We start from the raw sequence: 21,977 nt of genomic DNA, 5'->3' as shown, positions 1-21,977 counted from the left end.
GTGATTTTGATCAAAAGTTCTCATAACACATTTCTGTTCACTAAAAAGAGTATTACAGAAACCCATTTTCATCACTTCTCAGAAAAATAAAAGGAAACAGAGAGAATCTCTGACAAGAGTACCAAGGCTTTCAATACGAAGCTTACCTCAAAGCAGTCTTTTTTTCTGTGAGTCATAGCCCCACAATTTTCACATGCACCTTTGCGATATTTTGTAGTCACAATATTCTAAAAATGCAAACAAAATACAAAGAATTGGTTCTATCTGGATGTATATGGTGGAAATAATTTGTTTTCCGAATATACTCCTCAAGATGACAACAGTACCCTAAAACACTGAAAGATCTGATATGATAAAGTAAACTATTGTTGGAATAATGATTAATCTGGACTAAATTAGAAAAATCCTCAAAAGGAAAATAGTCCAGTTGACATTTGGGACATTTACTGAGGGAAAGTCTGGAGAATTTGGCAACACAACTTTAAATAATGAAAGCCTATACATATGCTAATGTTAGGCATTATATGAATTTTAATTATCAAAACATATTTCTGTTTTTTATTATTCCTTAAAATAATTTTTTGGGGGCATTATGTTCATGATTTAAAATTTTTCTAACAACCAATACCCACAGTTCACATACCTCTTTTACGCCCCTCTTATACCATTCTCCAGATGAACTGTACTCTTTCTGTTTCTCAGGCTGGGGTCTCTGATGCTTTAGTGTGGGTCTTTTTGATGGATCTATATACCATGGCACAGAGGAGATGTACTGTGGAATATGAGGATTGATGTCTCTGTGATGGAATAAAAATTAGAAAGTTCAACAAGGCAGAAATTAACTAGTTTAATATAAATATGCTTTTTTGGGAAAACTTAAAACACTTACTTTCCTTCCTCATCTACTTCAGCTGGGGCATTACCCAGTTTTCTCTGTTCTTCTAGCTCCTTCTTCTTCCTCCAGTCTTCCCTTGTCATTTTCTTTGGTTCTTCCAAACCCATGTCATTTGATCCCCCTGGGGGGCCATTGTTTATTGCTTCTGCAACAGCAGTTGACATGGTCCTGGTTATCTTTGAGGAGGAAAAATAACTTAGATTGGATGGAGGTTGTCTTCCATGATATCATTTTTAAGCCACTCTTGAGTATATGCCAATAATAAATAATTCTGGGGTTTTATATAATCTTCTGAATTTTTACATTTCACAGCTCCTGATTCTTTCATTCTAATAGCACAGGAATAATGACAGAAGTCTTCCACTGATGTCACATACTCCTAGCACTTATTATACATATACATACACACACCTATATGTGTGAGTACCTGAATCTATAAACCTGCACAGAGTCCATAGGAACACAGATTTAGAGCTAGAAGGAACTTTAGAGATCAGTTAGTTCAATGCCCTCATTTTACAGATGAGGGAACAGGTCTAGTGAGGTTAAGAGACTTGCTCAAAAAAAAAAAACCAGGTAGTAAAGTTGCAGTTGGGATTCAAGGCCTAGTCTTCTAAGTCATTCTCTCCTTTAAAAAAAAAAGTGGGTTTAAAAAAAAATTTACTCTGAACTTAACAAACACCAAATAAAATGAGCAAGTACAAAGTAGAACAAGAAGAGGACTGTACATAAAACAGCAAATCTCTGCTTTTCCTTTAAGGACACATAATAAATTCAACATGTTAATTCTGAAAGCTGTTCAGCTTGCCCTTAGCTATTTCTGGTTTCCATCTATTCTTTTCTATGCATTTAAACAATGTTTCAATGACCCTCTGTACTTTGTTTTCACTTGCTACATTCCTTTCCTCATTTCATTCTCCTTAAACCATGCTGCTTCCCTCCTATATAAATTGAGGTTCCTCTCATGCGTTCCTCCTGCCCACTTTACTAAGGTCTGGCAGGGTTTATCTTTTTTCTTTCTAAACAAAGCACCCAATGCACCCTCAATCCTGACAGGGGTCTCTTTGAATGGTACTGATTGTGTGGAAGGGCAAGTTTGTGAGAATCCTTACATTTTAATAAATATTTCGTTAATTCCCAGCATGTGTAAAACTATATACAAGGAGCCACTCAAGGTAATGTTACAGACAGAAAAGAAATGGATTGTGCTTTCTACACTAAAGAAACTTAGAATACTAATGAAGGTAGAGGAGGAATGAGTACTTTACAGGCATGAGAGATGGCTTAAAGAACTGAATGAGAGTCAGAAGTGAATACAGAGGCCATCTGATTCAACTTGTACCTGACTGTGAATCCCCTGTAGGAGTATCAAACACCATCCACAACACTCCTGAGTGTGGCCAGCCCAAAACAAATTAAAATGCAATTGGGAAATATTTAACAAAATAAATTAAAATACAATTGAACACAAATAATATCAATATGTAATGTTCTAAGTCCCCATGAGACTTCAGGGATCTTTCATGTAGGGGCCCTATTTCTACATCCTCAACAAGTTGTAGGCCAGCCGCCTGTGAGGGGGAACTCTGTGACATGTGGTGGTGAGAGAGTACAGTATAAGACTAAGGAGGAGGAACAGAATGAAATAAGTCTGTAAATATAGGCGGGAGCCAGACAAGAGTAGGCCGAATGCTAGGCTAAGAAACATTTATTTTTGCATTTATTCTTTTTGAAATGAGTTTATTTTTAGTTTTCAACACTCACTTTTATATGATTTTTAGTTTTAAATTCTTTCCCTTCCCCAAGGCAGCCTGAAAACTGATATAGGCCTTACGTGTACAATCCATATTAAACATATTTCCACATTAGTCCTGTTGTAAAGAAGAAACAGAACCAAAAGGAAAAACCACAAAAAACAAAAAACAAAAACAAAAGAAGTGAAAATGGTATGCTTTGATCTGCATTCAGACTCCACAGTTCTTTCTCTGGATGTGGATAGCATTTTCCATCAAGGGTCTTTTAGAAACGCCTTAAATCACTGCATTGCTGAGAAAAGCTAAGTCTATCAAGTTGGTCACTGCACCATGTTGTTGTTACAGTGTACAATGTTCTGGTTTTGCTCACTTTACTCAGCATCAGATCATGTAAGCCTTTCTAGGTTTTTCTGAAATCTGCCTGGTCATCATTTCCTATGGAACAATAGTATTCCATTACATTCATATACCACAACGCGTTCAGCCATTCCCCAAGTGATGGGCATCCCCTCAATTTCAAATTCTTTGCCACCCCACAAAAAGAGCTGCTGTAAATATTTTTATACATGTGGGTTCTTTCCCTTTTTAATGATTTCTTTGGGATACAGAACTAGTAGTGGTATTGCTGGATCAAAGGATGTGCCCAGTTTTATAGCCCTTTGGGCATAGTTCCCAATTGCTCTCCAGAATGGCTGGATCAGTTCACAACTCCACCATCAATGCACTAGTGTTCCAATTTTCCCACAGCTTCTCCAACATTTATCATTTTTCTGTTTTGTCATATTAGCCAATCTGATAGATGTGATGTGATACCTAAGAGTTGTTTTGATTTGCATTTCTCTAATCAATAATTATTTAGAGTATTTTTTCATGACTCTATAGGATAGCTTAAATTTCTCCCTCTGAAAACTACTTGTTCATATCCTTTGACCATTTATTAATTGAAGAATGATTTGTAGTCTTATAATTTTGATTCAGTTCTCTCTGTATTTTAGAAACAAGGCCTTTATCAGGGACACTGGCTGTAAAAACTGGTTCCCAACTTTCTGCTTCCTTTCTAATATTGGTATGTGCATTTATTCTTGTGGGCAATGGGAAGCTACTGAAAAATGATCAGAAGAGCAATGGAATTATGTTCATTATCATTCTCTCTAATCCTTAGAACTTGTAATCTCCCTAAGACAGGACTTGACCTGTAGTCATTTCCCTTGGGAGTTTTAATAGACAAGTGTACTAAGCGTAGTTTCAGTGTGCTGCATGCTTCATAAAAGATAATGGTCTGTAAATACACAGTTGGTGGAGCTATGATTTGGTCCAACCATTCTATAAAGCAATTTGGAATTATGCTAGAAAAAGTGAGTACATATGAAAGAATGTTCCAAATCACTGATAATATGAGAAACACAAATCAAAACAATCCTAAAGTTTTATTTACTTTGCCAAGTAAATTGGCAAAGATGTAAAAAAATGAGAACAGTCAATGCTGGAGAGGTTGCAGAAAGGCAGGTACACTAAAGGCATAAGTGACTGGCACATAGTGTTTAATAAATGCTTATAGACTTAACCTAATACAATGTTGGTAGAGATATGAATTAATACAAATATTCTGGAAAACATTTCAGAATTATAGAAATAAAATGGATATAATGTCTATACCTATTTAACCCAGAGATTCTACTGCTAGGTATATAATCTAAGGAGGTCACTGAAAAAAGAAAAGCTCTATATAAAAAAAAAATACTTAAAGAGGCATTTTTGTGGTAGCAAAAAATTGGAAACAAAATAGATGCCCATTGATTGGGGAATGAATGAACAAATCTTGGTACGTGACTGTAACAGGAATATTACTGTGCTGGGCGGCTAGGTGGCGCAGTGAATAGAGCACCAGCCCTGGAGTCAGGAGGACCTGATTTCAAATCAGGCCTCAGACACTTAATACACACACAAAAACTAGCCATGTGACCTTGGGCAAGTCACTTAACTCCAACTGCCCTCCAAAAAGCAAAAAAAAAAAAAAAAGAATATTACTGTGCTATAAGAAACATTGAATATGATCAATATAGAGAAGCATGGAAAAACTTACATTTCCTGATAAAAAATAAAGTAAGCAGAGTCAAGAAAATATACACAGACTATATAACAATGGAAATGGAAATAACCACCAAAAAACAACTGAATGTTAAAAAATAACAAAAGTTAAGCTTGGCTCCAAAGAAAAGATATGAGGAGACATGACCCTCAATTCCTTCACAGAGAAAGAGGCCCATAGGTGTGAAATATTGCTTAACAACCATCATATTTTTCCCATGTACTGACTGGTTTTGCTGATTTTTTTCTCTTTTCTTTATCTTTATTAACATTTTTTAGGGGGCAGTTTACAAGGGATGTCTCTTTGGAAGGGGATGGGAGTGATATAAGAAGAAATTCAGTTAATGTAAAAAGAAAAAAAGCTCTTAATAAAAAATTATTTATTAAAAAAAGTAAGCAAACTACACATTTTCTTTGACCTAAAGATCCTACTGCTAGGCACATACCCCAAGGTCATCAAAGACAGAAGTAAAAATTCTGCTCATACATACCAAAATATTCACAGCAATACTTTTTGTAGTGGAAAAGAAGTGAAAAACAATATACACGATGATTATAGCAATACAAATAGAAAAAACGATAATGAAAAACCCCGAACACCGTGTAACTATAATGTTGCCTTCCTCTCATATTTGCAGATGTAGTCAAATATGGGTGTGGAATGTTAAATAAATTGTCAGACATGGTTATCAATTGCTGAGCACTTATTTAAACACCTACTATGCACCAAGCATTGTGCTAGGAACTGGGGACACAAAGACCAAAAACCACCCAAACTGATCGTGAGCTGGCTGATTTTATTGAGCTGCTTCCACCTCTCCTCCCCACCCTTTGCTGTTTTTTAATCTTTGTCATAAAGGACTGGGGGAGGGATATTTGGAAGTTAAGGTGATAGAAAAACAAAATAATCACTAAAATTAGGATCTTAAAAAAAGTCAATAGTACGTATGATCTGGTAGCCAAAAAGATGCAATTTTGGAGGACAAAGTTTAAGAGAAGCACAGTGTCTAAGAAGAGGGAAGTGATAGTCTCTTGGTATTCTCCACTGTGCAGATAACATCTGGAATACTATGTATGATTCTGCGGGTTACAATTTGGGAAGTATATTGACAAGTGGTTCCCTAAAAAAGTTCTAATCCAATAATTTATTAAAAAATGAAAGTGACTCTAGGTTATTAAAGGGTAAGCTAGAGCAGCTCAACGTCTGACAGATTTACCAAACTAGAAAGGCTTCTCTGATACAGTTCTGGCAACGTGTTCTGTCTGCTGTTTTGAGGACCAGCCTAGCTAAATACAGAAACCCTTTTCATCAGCAGGTTGGCTACTAGCTGATTAATTCTTTGGCCACTATGATTCATGAAACAATGCTCTGTAGTCCTAGGAACCCTGATTCTGTAAAGATGGTGGAAGAGTGGCAGAAAAAGGGTTAGCGGCTATGAAGTATTATATGGGTTTTAGAGAATCTAAAAATATTAATTTAGCTGCTAATATTCTCCAAGTATGAAATCTCTGTCCAAAGACCAGCAAACTGACACAGTGGCAGAGGAACTGCGTCATATCCATAATGCCATTCATGCTATAAGTAAAACTGATAAACATAAAGAAATTGTTGATGACCCCAATTGCCCTCCAAAAGGAAAAAAAAAATTGTTGATAAATGGAACAATGGTTCACAGATTTTTTTCTCCTTACAGGAGCTGAATACAAAAGTTGGCTTTATAATGTGGTCAGACAAGAAACGTTATTTCATGCGACAATTTGCTATATTGCTTTGGAGTGTTTATTGCGAGCATTTGAAAGCAATAAGGCCACCATGAATATAACTGTATGTGCCAAATCTATTTCAGAAGATGAAGTAGTAGTGAAAGCCTACAAAAAACCTTAAGATCCTTCAAACCAAATTAACATATACTTTCATGTTCAATGACTTCAAAGAGATGATGGGCACAGCACAGCAAGAAAATCTTGGAAAATATGATTCAGGATTAAGAAATTAAAGAGTCTAAAGGCCTGTAGATGACAAAGAAGCTTCATGTCTGCATACCATAAAGACCTTCTTTAATAAAAGGCATAAAAGGAATGAGACGTGATGAGCACTGGTCATAATAAGAAGAAAACTATAATCTTAGGAAATAGCTGGTTTAGTCAATTTAGAATCAGTTATTTGAATACAGTAAGATAATCAAATGATGAGTTAAGGTTAAAGTGACATCAAACTAAAAAAAGGATAAAGATAAGATGTTGTAGACCAAGGGTCCTTAACCTTTTTTGTGACATGGAACCCTTTGGCACTCTAATGAACCTATGGGCCTCCCTCAGAATAACATTAACTCTCTTAAAATAACAACAATAACAGCTAGCATTTATACAGAGCTTTGCAAATATTATCTGATTTTATCTTCACAAACCTGGGAAGTTGCTATTTATCTTTATTTTACAGGTGAGGGAACTGAGACAGAGGTTAAGTGACTTGCCCTGTGTCACATAGCTAATGGGACATTAGACATGGATTTGAACTCAGGTATTTCTGACCCGTGGTACAATACTCTAACCATTTCACCACCTAGCTGTCTCTATAAAATAAAATACAAAGGAAACCAAGTGTACTGATATAAATACATAATTTTTTCCCATACAATTTCACAGGCCCCCTCTCCCCTACCCCAATCTATCTAAAGGACCCACTAGGGGTCCATGGATGTCAGGTTAAGAATTCCAGTAGTATATAATTACAGCACAGCAAAATGGATCTATTTAAATTAGCTAGTGACTCTGTAAAATAGGAAAAGGATAAAAGATATGAAATGGAACAGATCTGTTGGCATTCCTATACTGTCTACTCCCATCATTAATGGTAGTAGTACCACCACATTTGGACTATCATTAAGTTGATATGCTATGTGAGGAAGAAGGAATCACACTTATAAAGATGAGTTTGGGAAAAGTAACTGGACCTGAATAAACATTACAGAAGTACAGAAGAAATCTATGCTTTAGACAATACAAATTTAAAGGCCCTAATCAATCAATATTGGGAAATGCAGGTAGCGTAAAAAAAAAAACAAAAGTGATTAATATAAATTAAAAAAAAATTAAGGCAACCAACAGATGCTATTAACTATCAATCCATACTTTCTCATATCTATAAAATCTTTATGAAAATGATTTATGTACATTATCAATGATGAATGTATGAGAAAGGAACAATTAGATTTTTATGATTATTTCCTACAGCAGAACACAACATCTGATTAAGAGGTGTAAGGATGACATGACTCTTATTATGTTGACTGCCTATAAAACAACATTCCTTGGCAGCTTCAATACTTCTCTAAAGAGGTATCTCCCATGTATATGTTAAGATTATATAAGTTTTCCAGATGGATGGAACCACAGGAGATAACTTTGTTCAAGGAGCTCTTAATAAAAAGAACAAACACGGTAACAGGAAAACATGCAGGACAAGCTGTTCATCACTGTTATGGAGGACAGTCTCTGGGAAAACCAGATGTCAGGGAGATTTCCTCTTTGTGGAGAGGTTTTCCAGATCAGTTGTCAAACATGGGTCACATACATCCCACAGCACTCTTGAGTGCTGCTGGAACCAGAGGGAAATGTAATTGGGAAACATTTATCAAAATAAAAATACAATAAAACAGATAATATTACATTTTATAATGAAGTCAATATGTGGATTAGTGGTTTCAATTTCTATTTGAGTCTCATACCACTACTACTCTAGGTTCTCCCGTTACGAAAGACATTGAGTTTATAGCAAGGGGCCCAGAACACTGCAAGTTTCATCCAGCAAAATTCACAAGCTTTTAAAAAGAGGCTGGCCCGGCAGTTTACAAAGAAAAATTCTTACTGCTCAGATTACAAAGTGTGTTTGGATTGAATTGATGTGTCAGTATCTATATCCTTGAAAGGCACTGAAGATAGACAGTGAGGTGGGTCCTCTTCACAAAGGGACAGGACTGTGGGCTGAATTACTTTTGGGAAACTGCAGTTTGTTCAATAATCACCAGGCAGTACCTCACCACAAAAGTCACAGTTTTAAAAAAACCAACAACCACCTAATGATATTATATAACTTCAAATCACAGAATACTATGATTCTGAAGATTCTGTGTTGGGGACAAACCAGAGGACAATGGGAAAAAGCTAGTTTGGAATGCCTGCACCAATGGGATACCTAATCCTTCTTAATAAGCTGGAGCATCTCTGGGGGATGGAAAACAAAGGACCAAGACTTTAGGAAACTTGGGTCCAAGTCTCAGCTAATGCCACTACTTAGGTAAAATTACCTTGGGGCACTTCTTCATTCCTTAAGTAAAAGGATTGGAATAAATTATCTCAAAGAGCTAAAAATCAATGAATTTATGAAGATGAAATTGCTGGAAACCACACCATATGAAATTCTGTTGAGAGAACTGGGTGTATTTAATTCAAAACAGAGAAGACTCAGGTAAGCCAAGTTAGCTATCTTCAATTATCTAAAGGGCAGACTTAGAGAAATGGGACTAGAGTTGGTCTGCTTGCTCTGAGAATATAGAACCAGGAGAAACAAGCTTAAGTTGGAAGGATAAAAAAATCCACAATAAATAAACTAGCATTTAAAGTTAAGGTTCCCTAGTAGAGTTGACTGTACTTTCTAACTTTCTGTCACTTAAAGGTCACCATAAGAAGAATAAGCTTCTCAGGAGACTGTGAGTTTCCCATGATTAATTCATTCAGCAATCATTTTTTAAACAAGTTAGGTTTTTATGTTTTAGGTACTAGGGAAACAAAGACAAAATAAAACAACATAAAAGAAATAGCTCGTACCCTCAAGGATCTTATATTCTATTGGGTAGAAACATGTATATCTAAAATTAAATCTAAAATATGTAAAAAGTAATTTCCCTCACCTCTTAATTTTATTTTTGATATCCTTTCACATTCAACTCACCCTGTGCCCTCTGTCTATGCATACATGTACACTCTATGTATACATGTACACACACACACACACACACACACACACATATAGAAAGTAATTTCCTAAGGCGATGGAAGAAAGGGAAGGGAGGAAAGTACAGTACAGACTTTCTGAGTGGCACTTCTCCAGAACTTTTTTTTAAAGCAATTGGGGTTAAGTAACTTGCTCAAGGTTACATGGCCAGGTGTTTCTGGGTGGGTGCGAAGTGTCTGAGCCCGGATTTGATCCCAGGTCATCCTGACACTGGGGCTGGTGCTCTTACTTGCTACCTCTACCTGGCTGCCCCCAGAACTTTTTTTTTAATTACATTTTATTTTTTTTCAATCAATGAAAGAAAAACCAAACTTGAAAGAAGTGAGGTGAGGGAGTACATGCAGTGGAAGTGGGCAAGGAGCATACGCCGCGAATGAAGGGGGGCAGCCTGTGTACAAAGGCACAGAGATGGGAAAAGCAAAGTCATGCATGGAGAGCAGCAGAAGCTGTAGTACCACTTCTTCGGGATACAGTGGACAACATTCCTGCTTGGGTACAGGTTAACCATTAATTTGAGGATAACAGCTAGCGTTTAAACAGCAATGTCAGGTTTGTAAAGTGCTTTACAACTATCACTTCATTTCATCCTCACAACAATCCTCACCCTGACAGATGAGGAAACTGAAGCAGAGATAGGTTAAGTGATTTGCTATAGTCTAATTTGAACTCAGGTCTTCCTGACTAAGGCTGTCCTCCATGTCTGGAATGCTCCACTGATGGGGTGCTTGGGTGCTTGTTCTTGGACCCCAATTTCAAGATCCATTTCTCTCTAGCCTCAAAACACTATCCCTGACAGTTTTCTCCCCAGCAAAGGACACTATGCCTAGTAATTACTCATGAGTGGGTCCCAGTAAGAAAACTCTCTTTCCCCCTTATAAGAACAAGCTGACCAGGGGAGCAGTGAATAGAGCACCGGCTCTGGAGTCAGGAGGACCTAAGTTCAAATCCGGCCTCAGACACTTAACAACAAAAACTAGCCATGTAACCTTAGGTAAGACACTTAACCCCAATTGCCCTACCTTCTCCCCTCCAAAAAGCAAAAAACAAACAAACAAAAAGAACAAGCTAACCTCTGAAGAAATTCCCTTGTAAAAACAGGACAATCTTGTAACCACAGAATTGCCATGTATTGATTTCCACAGCTAGCATATACAATCCAGAGGTCACACTACAGACACCAACTCTCAAAGCTGTCTTGCTACAGACACAACAGACCCAAAATACACCCCTTAGAAACCTCTTCCCCTGGTTTCCAGTGGTGAATGACGCCTGTGACCAAGGTGGTATGCTATCACATCTGCCAGATAATCCACTACTTTCTATTTATAAGCTTCATTAGCATCATTCCTGTTAAGTCACAAGTTCCCTAAGGAATTCTGCCCACCATATTAGCGTTACAATAAACCTGTCACCTTGACTTGAAGAATGTGAATTCCAGACAACTCTCTTCCTGGAGGGGTCCCTGAAGCCCTCAAACCTTATCATTACTGCTCCCCTCCCACCTCCCTGACTTCCTTTAAATCGGGACTCAAGTCCTACCTCTTACAGGAAGCTTTACCTAAGCACTCTCGATTCCAATGTGTTCCCTGTTTCCTCTTTATCTCGTACTGCATATAGCTGCTCTGTATGTACGTTCGTGGCACGCAGCAGGTGCTTTATACGTGTTAACTGAATCGGCTCCGGTCTGGCTGTGTGACGACCCCTCCCCGACCCAGACCCAGACCCAGGCCTGGGGCTCTGTGAGCCCAGAACCTTGGGCAGGTGCCGGTGGAACAGGCACTGCCTCTGGCGTCGGAAGCTGCAGTCTGACCCTTCATGATGCCCGGTGGGGTTTTCTCGGCAAAGACAACGGAGTGTTTTGCCATTCCCTTTTCCAGCTCATGTTACTGACGAGGAAACGGAGACATCCAGGGATAAGGGACTCGCCCAGGGTCACACGGCCGGAAGAGTCGGAGCCGGGTGTGAAGCGCCCCGCGGCTGTCAGAGGACCCGAGTTCCAGCCCCTCTTCGAACACCCAGCAGCTGCACAGCCCCCAGCCCGCCCCGGGTAGTGTCATCGCAAAAGGTGCGGAAGAGCTGGGCCCAGATGCTGACGAGCCCCCAGCCGCCTCCAGGCCGCTTCTTCCCTCGGCCTCGAACCTACTTTTACCTTCCTGTGCCCGAGGCCACGGGGAAAGGAAGATCCGCTCCTCCTGATCCGGAGCCCTCGTGGCCCCCCCGGCACCCCAAGAGCACTCACCTGGCGGCGTCCCGGCTTCTGTCTAGAGAAAGACCCCAGAGGAACGACCCGCGACCCGCGACCCCGACCCCGACCCGGACACACTTCTGCGGAGGCCGGGCTCTGTTTACATCCGGGAACTTCCGCGAGCGTCCCACAAGCCACCGGGGCTGACGTGTCTTAAAGAAACAGCAACGTGTTCGCACTTGCCGCGGTGGCGCATGCGTAGTGCCTTGGCTCATTCTTCTAAGTCCCTCTCCCTCCGCCCCTCCCCTCCCCATCCTTTTCCACAGCCCGAGGATAGAAAGTTCAAGTTTATTTACTTAATATCAAAATGCTCACTCCCAGGAAACTCATGTGTAACTTAATCAAGCGCGTTTTTAGTACTACTAGGCTCGGAGAACTTAACTGCGCGTTACTCGGCACTTACGTATTAAGTGCCACGAGGGGCTGCCGGTTTGCGCAGGACGTGGAATATAGCCAACCGATCCTACATTCCCCGCAGAATTCCGCACCCACGGGCCCCTCACCTCTTGCGTCTTTTCTTCAGGGCGTATTGAGTCTCAGCTTCACTGCATCGCTTTTGATTCCTTTGTTGCTCAATGCAGTCCTTGTATGGGCAGCTAGGTGATGCATTGGATGCAACTCTGGGTCAGAGTCAGGAGGACTCGTCTTCCTGAGTTCAAATTCAGCCCCAAGAGGCAGTGTGACCCTGGGTAGGTCACTTAGCTGCCTCAGTTTCCTTATCTGTAAAGGGAGCTGGAGAAGGAAATGGCAGACCCCTCCAGTGTCTCTGCCAAGAAAACCCCAGATGGAGTCACAAAGTTGGACCCGACTGAACAACAAGAAGGCATTTTATATGTGGCTTTGCTGGTTGTCACTTGACTTTATTTGGGTTCATTTCGTTATGATTTATGCTTCTCTGCGTTAATCGTGTTCATTCTTTGAGCACAGTAATACTCCATTACATTTGCTATTTATCCATTCCCCAAATTGATGGGCATCTGATTTCTTTCCAGTTCTTTGCTACCACTAAAAGGGCTGCCATGAGTATTTGGGGGCTGTACCTATCTTTTAAGAATAGGAGTTGGTCCATAATTTTCATTGCTCATCTTTTTCCTCTGAAACTCGCACATATGCATCTACACCACCTGTTGGTACATATGGCTCTGCGTCATCATTCCATAGAAAACAAGCAGCTGTTTCCTCTTTAGAGGGTGCTGTTCTTATTGGGGGGGAGAAGCAAGGAAGCACCTCATATCTGTTATTTGGTTTCAGGTCATCAATGGTAATTCTTCCCTTTCTCCCTTGTGCCAAATTCTTCCACCGTCTAATTCTATGAACTGAATTCTAATTCAGGATTCCCTTTACTTCTTCCGATACTTTAGCTTTGCTTTTATATTATTGAAGCCCTTCTTCCATTAAAACAACCACCACAACCACAACACTTATTTCTCCCTGATAACTTGAAAAGGGGAAAGATAATTGTCAAAATCCTTTACCTTGTCTTCTGGGAGGGAGATCAGTTTGTACTTTGAGAATAGGTAGCAGTTAAAAAAATTTTTTTTGCATGAAATTGAATATCTTTATTACATAGCTGCTTTTCGGTTTAAGTATATAATAAACTCAACAGGTAACATTTTAAACTGTCTTGTTTGTGTTTCCTTTTGACCTTTCTGTTTTGTTCTGTACATTTACAAAAATGCTTCAATAATCCTCTTTTCTTTTTCTCCCCATCTCTATTCCTAAACCCTCTTTTCCAACCAATATCCTCTGTTCTCATTGGAGAAAAAACAAAAACAACCAACTCTTTGTAACAAATATGTACAGGCAAGTAAAACAAATTTCCACATTGGCTGTGTCAAAAATTGTGTATTTCATTCTGCAACTGGATTATATCACTTCCATGTCAGGAGGTGGGTAGCATCATTAGTACTCTGGAATTGAGATTGGTCATAGATAACAGTTATTTGCCCATTGCAGAAAAACAAATATCCCAAAGGTTAATTCAGATCACTTCAAAATTATTCTTGCTCTTTAAATTTGGTGAAAGCAAGATCCACTGTTCATCTTTTTTTTTTTTTTTTGCTAATAGTTCTTGGGTGGTTAATTCTTCTCAACTTTAGTGCCAAAATGGCATTGAATTTCTTCAGTTCTTCTCACCTTGTTAGCACCTTCTCACCTAATTAACACTTTGACAGAAACATCTAATTTCCTCTCCCTGTGACCTACTATTTTCTTTTCCTTTCTTTTCCTTCACTCTTTTAGTTTGAATACTTCTCCTTTAGCCTTCTTTCTTCCTCAGTTCCTCCCAAATTTCCTGCCTCAAATATTTACCTTTAGCCTTCTTTACAATTTCTAAACCTTTCACTTTTTCATAATTAATTCTCCATATTTTCCAGTCCTCAAAAAATCCTCACAAAAGCTTGCCTCCAAAGGGAGTATTTTTTTTTCCAGCCTGATGTTGCTACTAGGTTCAGAAATGATGACTAGAAAACTTGTTCTTTCTCCTTCTGATACCTGGCAATAGTGTTCCCCCAATTTGAGGGAACATTCCCCACTTATCCAGGAACAGATAAAGCAACCCAATTTCTCCCTAATTAGATCTATTAAGGACTGGATGCTTAAGAGAGCAATTAAATATTATTCTTCAGATCATTCTGGGACAGGAGGGGTCCTTCTCCAAAAATTCCAGAATTCATTCTACTAATAGATAACTTTTCCGTTTTGGGAAGAAGAGAGGAAAAGGTCCTAGCAAGACTACACTTAAATATTCTAGGTTCTATTAATTGAATTTTCTACTTTGTTCCATTAATCTGGTAGGGTAAGTTTCCCTTTGTACTTATCTCTGACAAATTCTGTTTCATAGTTCCTCATACATTACTGATCCATTTTCTCATATTAATGTTTTGTGGCTTTGTTTTAATTAATTAATATTTTATGGCTTTGATCTATTTTATGCCTATGAAATAGCTTATTGCTATTTTATTAAATCTATAAATTAATTTGGGAAGTTTGAGCATTTTTCACTATAATTTTCTCAACTTAAAATTTTATTGAATCCATTTTTTCAGTTCTTTAATTTCAGACAAACTATTTTGAAGTTGTCTTTACAAAATTTTGTCATTATAAGTGTTATTTCTTTATCTTTTTTCTGATTTTGTTGGTGATAAATAGAAATGCACGTGCTTTTGTGAATTTGTCTTATGTTTTGTTATTTGCTAAAGTCATTTATTAATTTATTTAATTTTGGGGGTTTTATAGTTGTAAAATCACCCATATAAACATCCATATTTTAATTTCTTCATTTTCACTGCTTATGACTGTTCATGTGTATATGTTCTAGTGCAGCCTTTGGTCTTCTCTTCTGTTATCAATTCTTCCTGTGTGTCTAGCTCATCTACTTTCCCAATTTTTTGGATGATAATATTTTATGACCCTTTTTGCATACAGAGCATTAGAGTCAACATTTTCATACTCACCACACCTTTCTCCATTGTTCTTTTACAACTTTAATTCTTTGGAGATCGTAGTTTCCAAAAAATGGGTCTTTGAATAAGGGGATAATTGTCAAAAAGCACTGCCCAATTTCCCAAATTTAACCTTATCCCATCTGTTTGTCTCCTCCTATTCGACTTCTTCCCCATCTTCAGGGCTTGTCCAAGACACATGTACATATGCACTAAATGGACTCTCCAGTTGACCAGCAAGTCACAGTGTAGTACCTTTGCTTCACACTGCTATGCTTTGAGAAACTCAAACAGATGGTATCTCAGAATACACCAGCTGGTGACCTGTTTGGAACTTAGACTTCCAGTGTGGTGCTTTTGGAGAATTTTGGGAGGGAGGAACTTGAAGGGAAGAATCTATTCTCCATCTTGGAGCCATGCAGGTGAATAGGGTTGAACAGTGCTTCTGGTCTTGGGGTAACCACTCCTCGGCTCTTTCATTCTGGGATTTTGATGGATTATTGCTCTTGGATATCAGTGAGGTGTCAAAGAGATTTAAGAGCAGCAGTTGGTGGAATAATTAAGCCCCTTAGGGAGCAGCTACCATTAACTGCCCAACTCCTACAAGTTTTTTGTCTCTTCCTCCTTCCTATAGTGGGAAGGAATCAAAGGGGGAAGAAGCGAATTCTTGAAAGGTTTCTTCCAATCCAGATTCACACTTCCCATCATTGCTCATTGTCCTTCCATTGTTATTATTTTACTGCCCCTTTAATATATATAAAATAAAACCTAGAGACTGATAGTCTTCATCTCTGATTAATAATGGCTCAGGTAGAGATTTGGGAGAAAGTTTGAGTGTTTGTGAAGAGGTGGCTTCCATGAAGCTTGAAAAAAGAGAAGGAACAGATAGTGGCTCCATGCTGATATCACAAATACAGTGGAGGCACATTGAAATATCACCCTTAAGCAAGTGTAAGTTCCTATAAGCAGGAGACCCTATAAGAAGAAAGAGATTAATGACATAAACATAAATCAATCCCTAGACCACAAAAGAAGCAAAGAAAAGGGAAACGTGTGTTACTGGTGCTTACATATGGGCCTCTTTTCTTTAAACCTGTTTTATAGAAACACCTACTTTTCTGGTAAATGGTCTGCATCAAGGGATACTTTCACTTTTACAATCTTTACAATAGCTTGGGTAATAGGGAAATTTTACCAATTTTTTTCCTGTGTAGATTGTTATACTGCTTTCTTTTGAGTGATTATGGATCTCATTGAGAAACTTTCCCTGGACACTTTCAGAACAAAACTATCTACTAACTGTCCCTACTATCTGTTATTATCGTTAAGTTGTTTCTGATTCTTTGTCACCCCATATGGGGTTTTCTTGGCAAAGATACTGGAATGGTTTGACATTTTTTCTCCATCTCATTTTACAGAAGAGGAAACTGAGGCCAACAAGATTAAATGACTTGCTCTGGGCAACCAAGCTAGTAAGTTTCTGAAGCTAGATTTGAACTCAGGAAGGTGTCTTCCCGACTCCAGGACTGCTACTCTATCCACTACACCACCTAGCTGCTGCTTGTAATCGGTAATTAATGTAATGTTAAATGGCTAAATGGAACTGGGGTGCTAGTCACTGTTAGCTAAAGATGGGGGAAACAGCCAGTGGGGACATAAGTTGATGGCATTACCCCCAAGCCCCCAGGGTACTACTCCCAGAGCCTTGAGAAAGAGATGTAGTGGCCTGACTCTGGGATAGTGACCCCAGAGACATGTTCACTACAGGGAGAATATTAAAATAACAATAAATTTCTCTCTGAGATAGCTTCAGAGCTCCAAGGAGGGCCAAAGGAGTGACAATTTCAGGGGGGTAATTCTACTTTTCTCTGTCTTCTTCTTCTTTTTTTTTTTTTTAAGCAATCAGGGTTAAGTAACTTGCTCAAGGTTACACGGCCAGGTGTTTCTGGGTGGGTGCTAAGTGTCTGAGCCCGGGATTCGATCTCCAGGTGTTCTGACACTGGAGCCGGTGCTCTTACTCGCTGTGCTACCTGGCCGCCCCTCTCTGTCTTCTTTTTTCGCTTTCTCTGTACTAAATATGTCACTGCCCTTTTTGCTGGCTTCCCGTTCAAAAGAATGTTATAAACTTATCAAAGAAAAACTGTTTTGAACAATCACACTTTATTTTAAGTTGACAGTCAATACTAATTAAGCAGAAATGCAAACAAACTTTAAAGAACAGAGATAAGCTCTGGAAAGAGAAGGATAGGATGCAAGAAGGAGGGAGGGAGAGGCATCACCTTTGCTGTTCTCAAAAAATATGGACAATTATAGACTCTCTCATCATCTCAGTTCTAGATGGCATCTGTATGGTGTGACTACTTCCCTCTCCTTCATTCTCTTTTCCCCATCATTGTGGCAGAGGTGCTGCCGATCCCTAGTATTCCCTCCATATCTCTTTTCCCTCAGCTTTCCTCTTTTCTCTCTATCTCTGCTCATCCCTGCCTGTCATGTTATCTTTTTTGTTTTTTCTGAGTAAAGGGAAAACAATGTTGTTTCTTTAAGTCACAATCCATCTTTAGTCCATGAATCAAAACAGATGGAAAAATCTCTTTCCCAGCCAGCAAAACTTTATTCCCTGTATGTATATCTCCTTGGTAACAGGATGTACATACAGATGAAGAAACTGAGATTGTTACTGTAAGAATGCAGATCTGTTCTGCCCTGATTATGCCAATGTAAGAATGAAAAATGTTCAGAAGAACAGTCCTACCCTAAGGGGAAAGTACTGAGATACTAAAGAAAAAAAGGCAATCCATGCCACCTCTTAGTATTTATTGGGTTAATTGGGGGAATTTAAGGGAGTTTACTCACAAGATCAGCAGTCCTGAGTGGCAGCAAGATAGAATAATGCATCCACCTTTAGGTCAGGTCAGATATTACATAGAAACAGAGCAAATGGGGGCAGCTAGGTGGTGCAGTGAATAGAGCACTGGCCCTGGAGTCAGGAGGACCTGAGTTCAAATTCAGTTCAGACACTTAACACAAAAACTAGCTGGGCAAGTCACTTAACCCCAATTGCCTTAACTTCCCCTCCAAAAAGCCAAAAAAAAAAAAAAAAGCAAAGAAGGCCAGGAATGGCCCAGGATCACTTGCAAGTTTTCCTTTGAGATGGAGCTTCTTTTGCTTGTTTACATTCTCTCAAGGTAGCCTACATTAACAGGAGTCATAGGTCACATTCTCACACTTTAGCTTGCATCATACAGTTATTAGCCAATCTCACATATCTAGTTAAATGTCAGTGGGGGATTTGAACCGACTGTTCTAGGGCTGTGTTATTTCCATCACATCACACTGCATCTTAATGAAAATGGCATAACTTTTTTAGGTATATTTTTGGGGTGGTGGTGGTGGTGGTGAGGAAATATCATTTAATACATGGTCAATAAGAATCCTGTGTTAATTTCTTTTTAGGGCTTTAGCCTTCCTGATAATCAATACCCCTCCAAAGTTACTATTTACATTCACTCAGACAGGAGGGACCAAAGTATAGTCATTAAGTGGTTCTTGGACAGGGACCTACTGTCTAATCTATGAACTCCAGAATAAAATGGGTTTAAGGTTTGGTCTTTGAGAAAAGAAAGAAAGAAAAGGTGAAAGTAAATTGTAACTGTTTCTCTTTTGGCCAGCAACCCTGAGAGTCTCCCTCTCCCAGTGTGATTTTTTTTTTTCTTAATTAAAGGAACCATCCTTTGACTCACTTCTTAAAGAGGCCTATTCACTGAACCTAAAAAGATCTTAGCCTAAAAGGGCCAGGGGCTCCCAATTCATCCTGGGTCATCTCTAGTTGTCATGATGAATATCTATCTGGCCACTGGACCCAGATAGCTCTAGAGTAGAAAGTGATACAGATGACCTTGCACAGCCCTCCCTCCCTCAAATCAAAGTCAACTTCAAGTCATATCATCATCTCCCTGATGATATATGTATCTTTGAAAAATAGCCCCTCCAAAAGTATCTCTAAGCTGTTAACAGATCACTAATATACCGTGTTTCCCCGATAATAAGACACTGTCTTATTAATTTTTTTGGACAGAAAAACACCAGAGGGCTTATTTTCAGGGGAGGGCTTATTTTAATGAACATTGACAGCAATTTTAATAAACAGGTAAATGTGAACAAAAAAATGTACCTTTATTCAATAAGCAAATCACTGGGGAAGAACAGGATGACGCGCTCACTGCTGCAGCTCTGATTGTATGCAGCTCAGAGCGTGGAGTGCGTTTCACTGGGGGGGGATGACGGTGCATACAGAGGGTACCGTAATATAGCGTGTAGCGCAGGGGATCACCTTCACTACAGTAGCAATCTCAATAGGACTTATTTTCGGGGGAGGGCTTATTTTAGAGGAATCTTACACAGTAAGGGGAGGGCTTATTTTTGGGATAGGTCTTATTATCGGGGAAACACGGTAGTTTAAGAGATTCAGTTCCACAAATTCCTTGAGTTTCAAATTTTCTCTCCCTCTCTCCCTTCCCCCTCCCCCATGACAGCATACAATCAAGTATAGGATCTGCAAATACTTTCACATTAGACATTAGTCAGGTTATAAAGAAGGATTGTATCAGATGGAATGAACAATGGGAAAGAGGAAACAACCAAACAAGAAAAAGAAAAAGATCAGGTAGTTTGCTTCAATCTCGATTCAAACTCAGTTCTTTCTAGTTCTTTCTCTGGATGTAGACATCTCTCTCCATCATGAGTTTTTTGTGGTTTACTTATAACTCTGCATTGCTGAGAAGAGTACAGTCTATCAAAGTTGGTCATCAAACATACATTGTGTCTGTAATCGTGCACAAATTTCTTCTGGTTCTGCTCTTCTCACTCAGCATCGCTTTGTATAAGCCTCTCCAGGTAAACAGGAAGTCTGTCTGCTCCTTGTTTCTTATAGCACAATAGTATTCCATTACATGCATATACCACAACTTGTTCAGCCATTCCCCAGTTGATGGGCATCCCCTTAATTTCCAATTCTTTGCCACATGATACTCAGTTTTGCTGGGTAGGTGAGTCCCCTGAATTTCTAATTAATTTATGAAATTATGAAATGGGGTAGGCATGCCAGATTCTTTGGATACTTGCTAGGAAAGACCATAATGGCAGTGGGGAATGAGGCTTCAATCACACTTTAATAGGACTATAGGATAATAATAATAATAATAATAAGGATATAGGAGCAAACAACTCAAAAAATACAGAGACAAATGGAGTGGAAACAGGGATGGGAAGCAGCATGAGGAGAGGATGGGGAGGAGGAAAGGCTTAGATATCACTCATGTAACCATTATTTAGAGTTTGGAGCACTTGGCAGCATGGACCCAAATAGAGATGGAAAAGTGCTGGGGTGGGGGTGAGGGGAGCTGGGACAGAAGTTTGAGGTCTCATTTTTACAGGATTTGGGCGAACAGACTAACTCTTATCTGTGCCACCTTGGGGTTTAATTGATTAACATATCCAGATCATCATCAGTAAAACTTTCCAGTTAACATATTCACATCATCTCAAAGTTATCAGTAACATTTGGCGTTCTCCTAGTCTTACTAAGGATGTCTGGAAATTATCTGACATTTATATGCCATAGGAGCAAAAGTCCCTGATAGCAAAGCCTGGATGACTTCCCCTGATTCCTCACATATTACCAGGATGTGATTTTTGGTTAATATATCACAAAATTTCCAAATTATGCTCTTTTGATCTTTGGCACCATCTCTACACAACTTCTAGGTTCCCCTTTATTATCTTACTGCCTTATACTGGCTACTTGTAAACTTTGTATACTGACTAGAAGAGGGTGGTGGTGGTCGGGGTGACCAGAACAAGATACAGTTTTAACACATCTTCCAAATCCACTTCTCTTTTACATTTGACTTTCACTACACTCCTTCCAGCCAGCCTTTGATGACTTCAGTATCATTTTCAACTCCTCACTCTCTCTCATCAATGCCATGTATCCTATCAATTGCCTAATCTTGTTATTTCTACTTGCACAGCATCTCTAGCATCTGTTGCCTTCTCTCCAATCACACAGCCAAAGCCCTCATCACCTGTTGTATGGACAACCGGAAAAGCCTCTTAAATTTTTTCCCCCTACCCCAAATCTCTCCCCTCACCAATCCATGTTCCATACACCTGCCAAAATGAGGCACAGCTCTGACCATACTGCTTTTCTTTTCAATCAACTCCAGTGGTTCCTTATTGCTCTAGGATCAAAGATTATTTTATCTTCATCTCATTCTTTATAAATGCCTATTTTTATGTGTTTTGTGATATACTTATTTATTACTATAGTAGTACATGTATATAATTTACAAGTAAATTTATACATATTAGGGGTGTATAATTATGTAAAATTATTCTATATATACTCCTATTTATCAATTCTTTCTCTGGATGCAGATAGCATCTTTCTTTATTTTTAGTTTGTATAGTTATAATAGTCTAAATGATTTGGTCATTCAGAGCTGTTCTTAAAACAGTATTGCTTGGGGTGGCTAGGTGG

At 38.9% G+C, this 21,977-nt stretch overlaps 1 protein-coding gene across 1 annotated transcript in view; it reads right to left on the bottom strand.

Annotated features, from left to right (window-relative positions):
* SLU7 (SLU7 homolog, splicing factor) overlaps nucleotides 1–21,977 on the bottom strand; it is a 303,021-nt gene that overhangs the window by 21,368 nt on the left and 259,676 nt on the right. The window contains exons 2-5 of the mRNA XM_069102469.1: nucleotides 11,991–12,116; nucleotides 890–1,071; nucleotides 644–797; nucleotides 147–227 (exon numbers count right to left, since the gene is read on the bottom strand). Coding sequence (XP_068958570.1) covers nucleotides 147–227; nucleotides 644–797; nucleotides 890–1,071; nucleotides 11,991–12,116 — 543 coding nt within the window. The remainder of the gene's footprint in view (nucleotides 1–146; nucleotides 228–643; nucleotides 798–889; nucleotides 1,072–11,990; nucleotides 12,117–21,977) is intronic.

This window comes from Petaurus breviceps, unplaced genomic scaffold, assembly GCF_028583685.1.
Source record: "Petaurus breviceps papuanus isolate PSGF00001 unplaced genomic scaffold, PetGlider_PUasm1.0 551, whole genome shotgun sequence".
NCBI classification, from domain to species: Eukaryota; Metazoa; Chordata; class Mammalia; order Diprotodontia; family Petauridae; genus Petaurus; species Petaurus breviceps.
The sequence above is the reverse complement of the archived record's forward strand: the minus strand, read 5'-3'. Positions and strand labels throughout refer to the sequence as shown.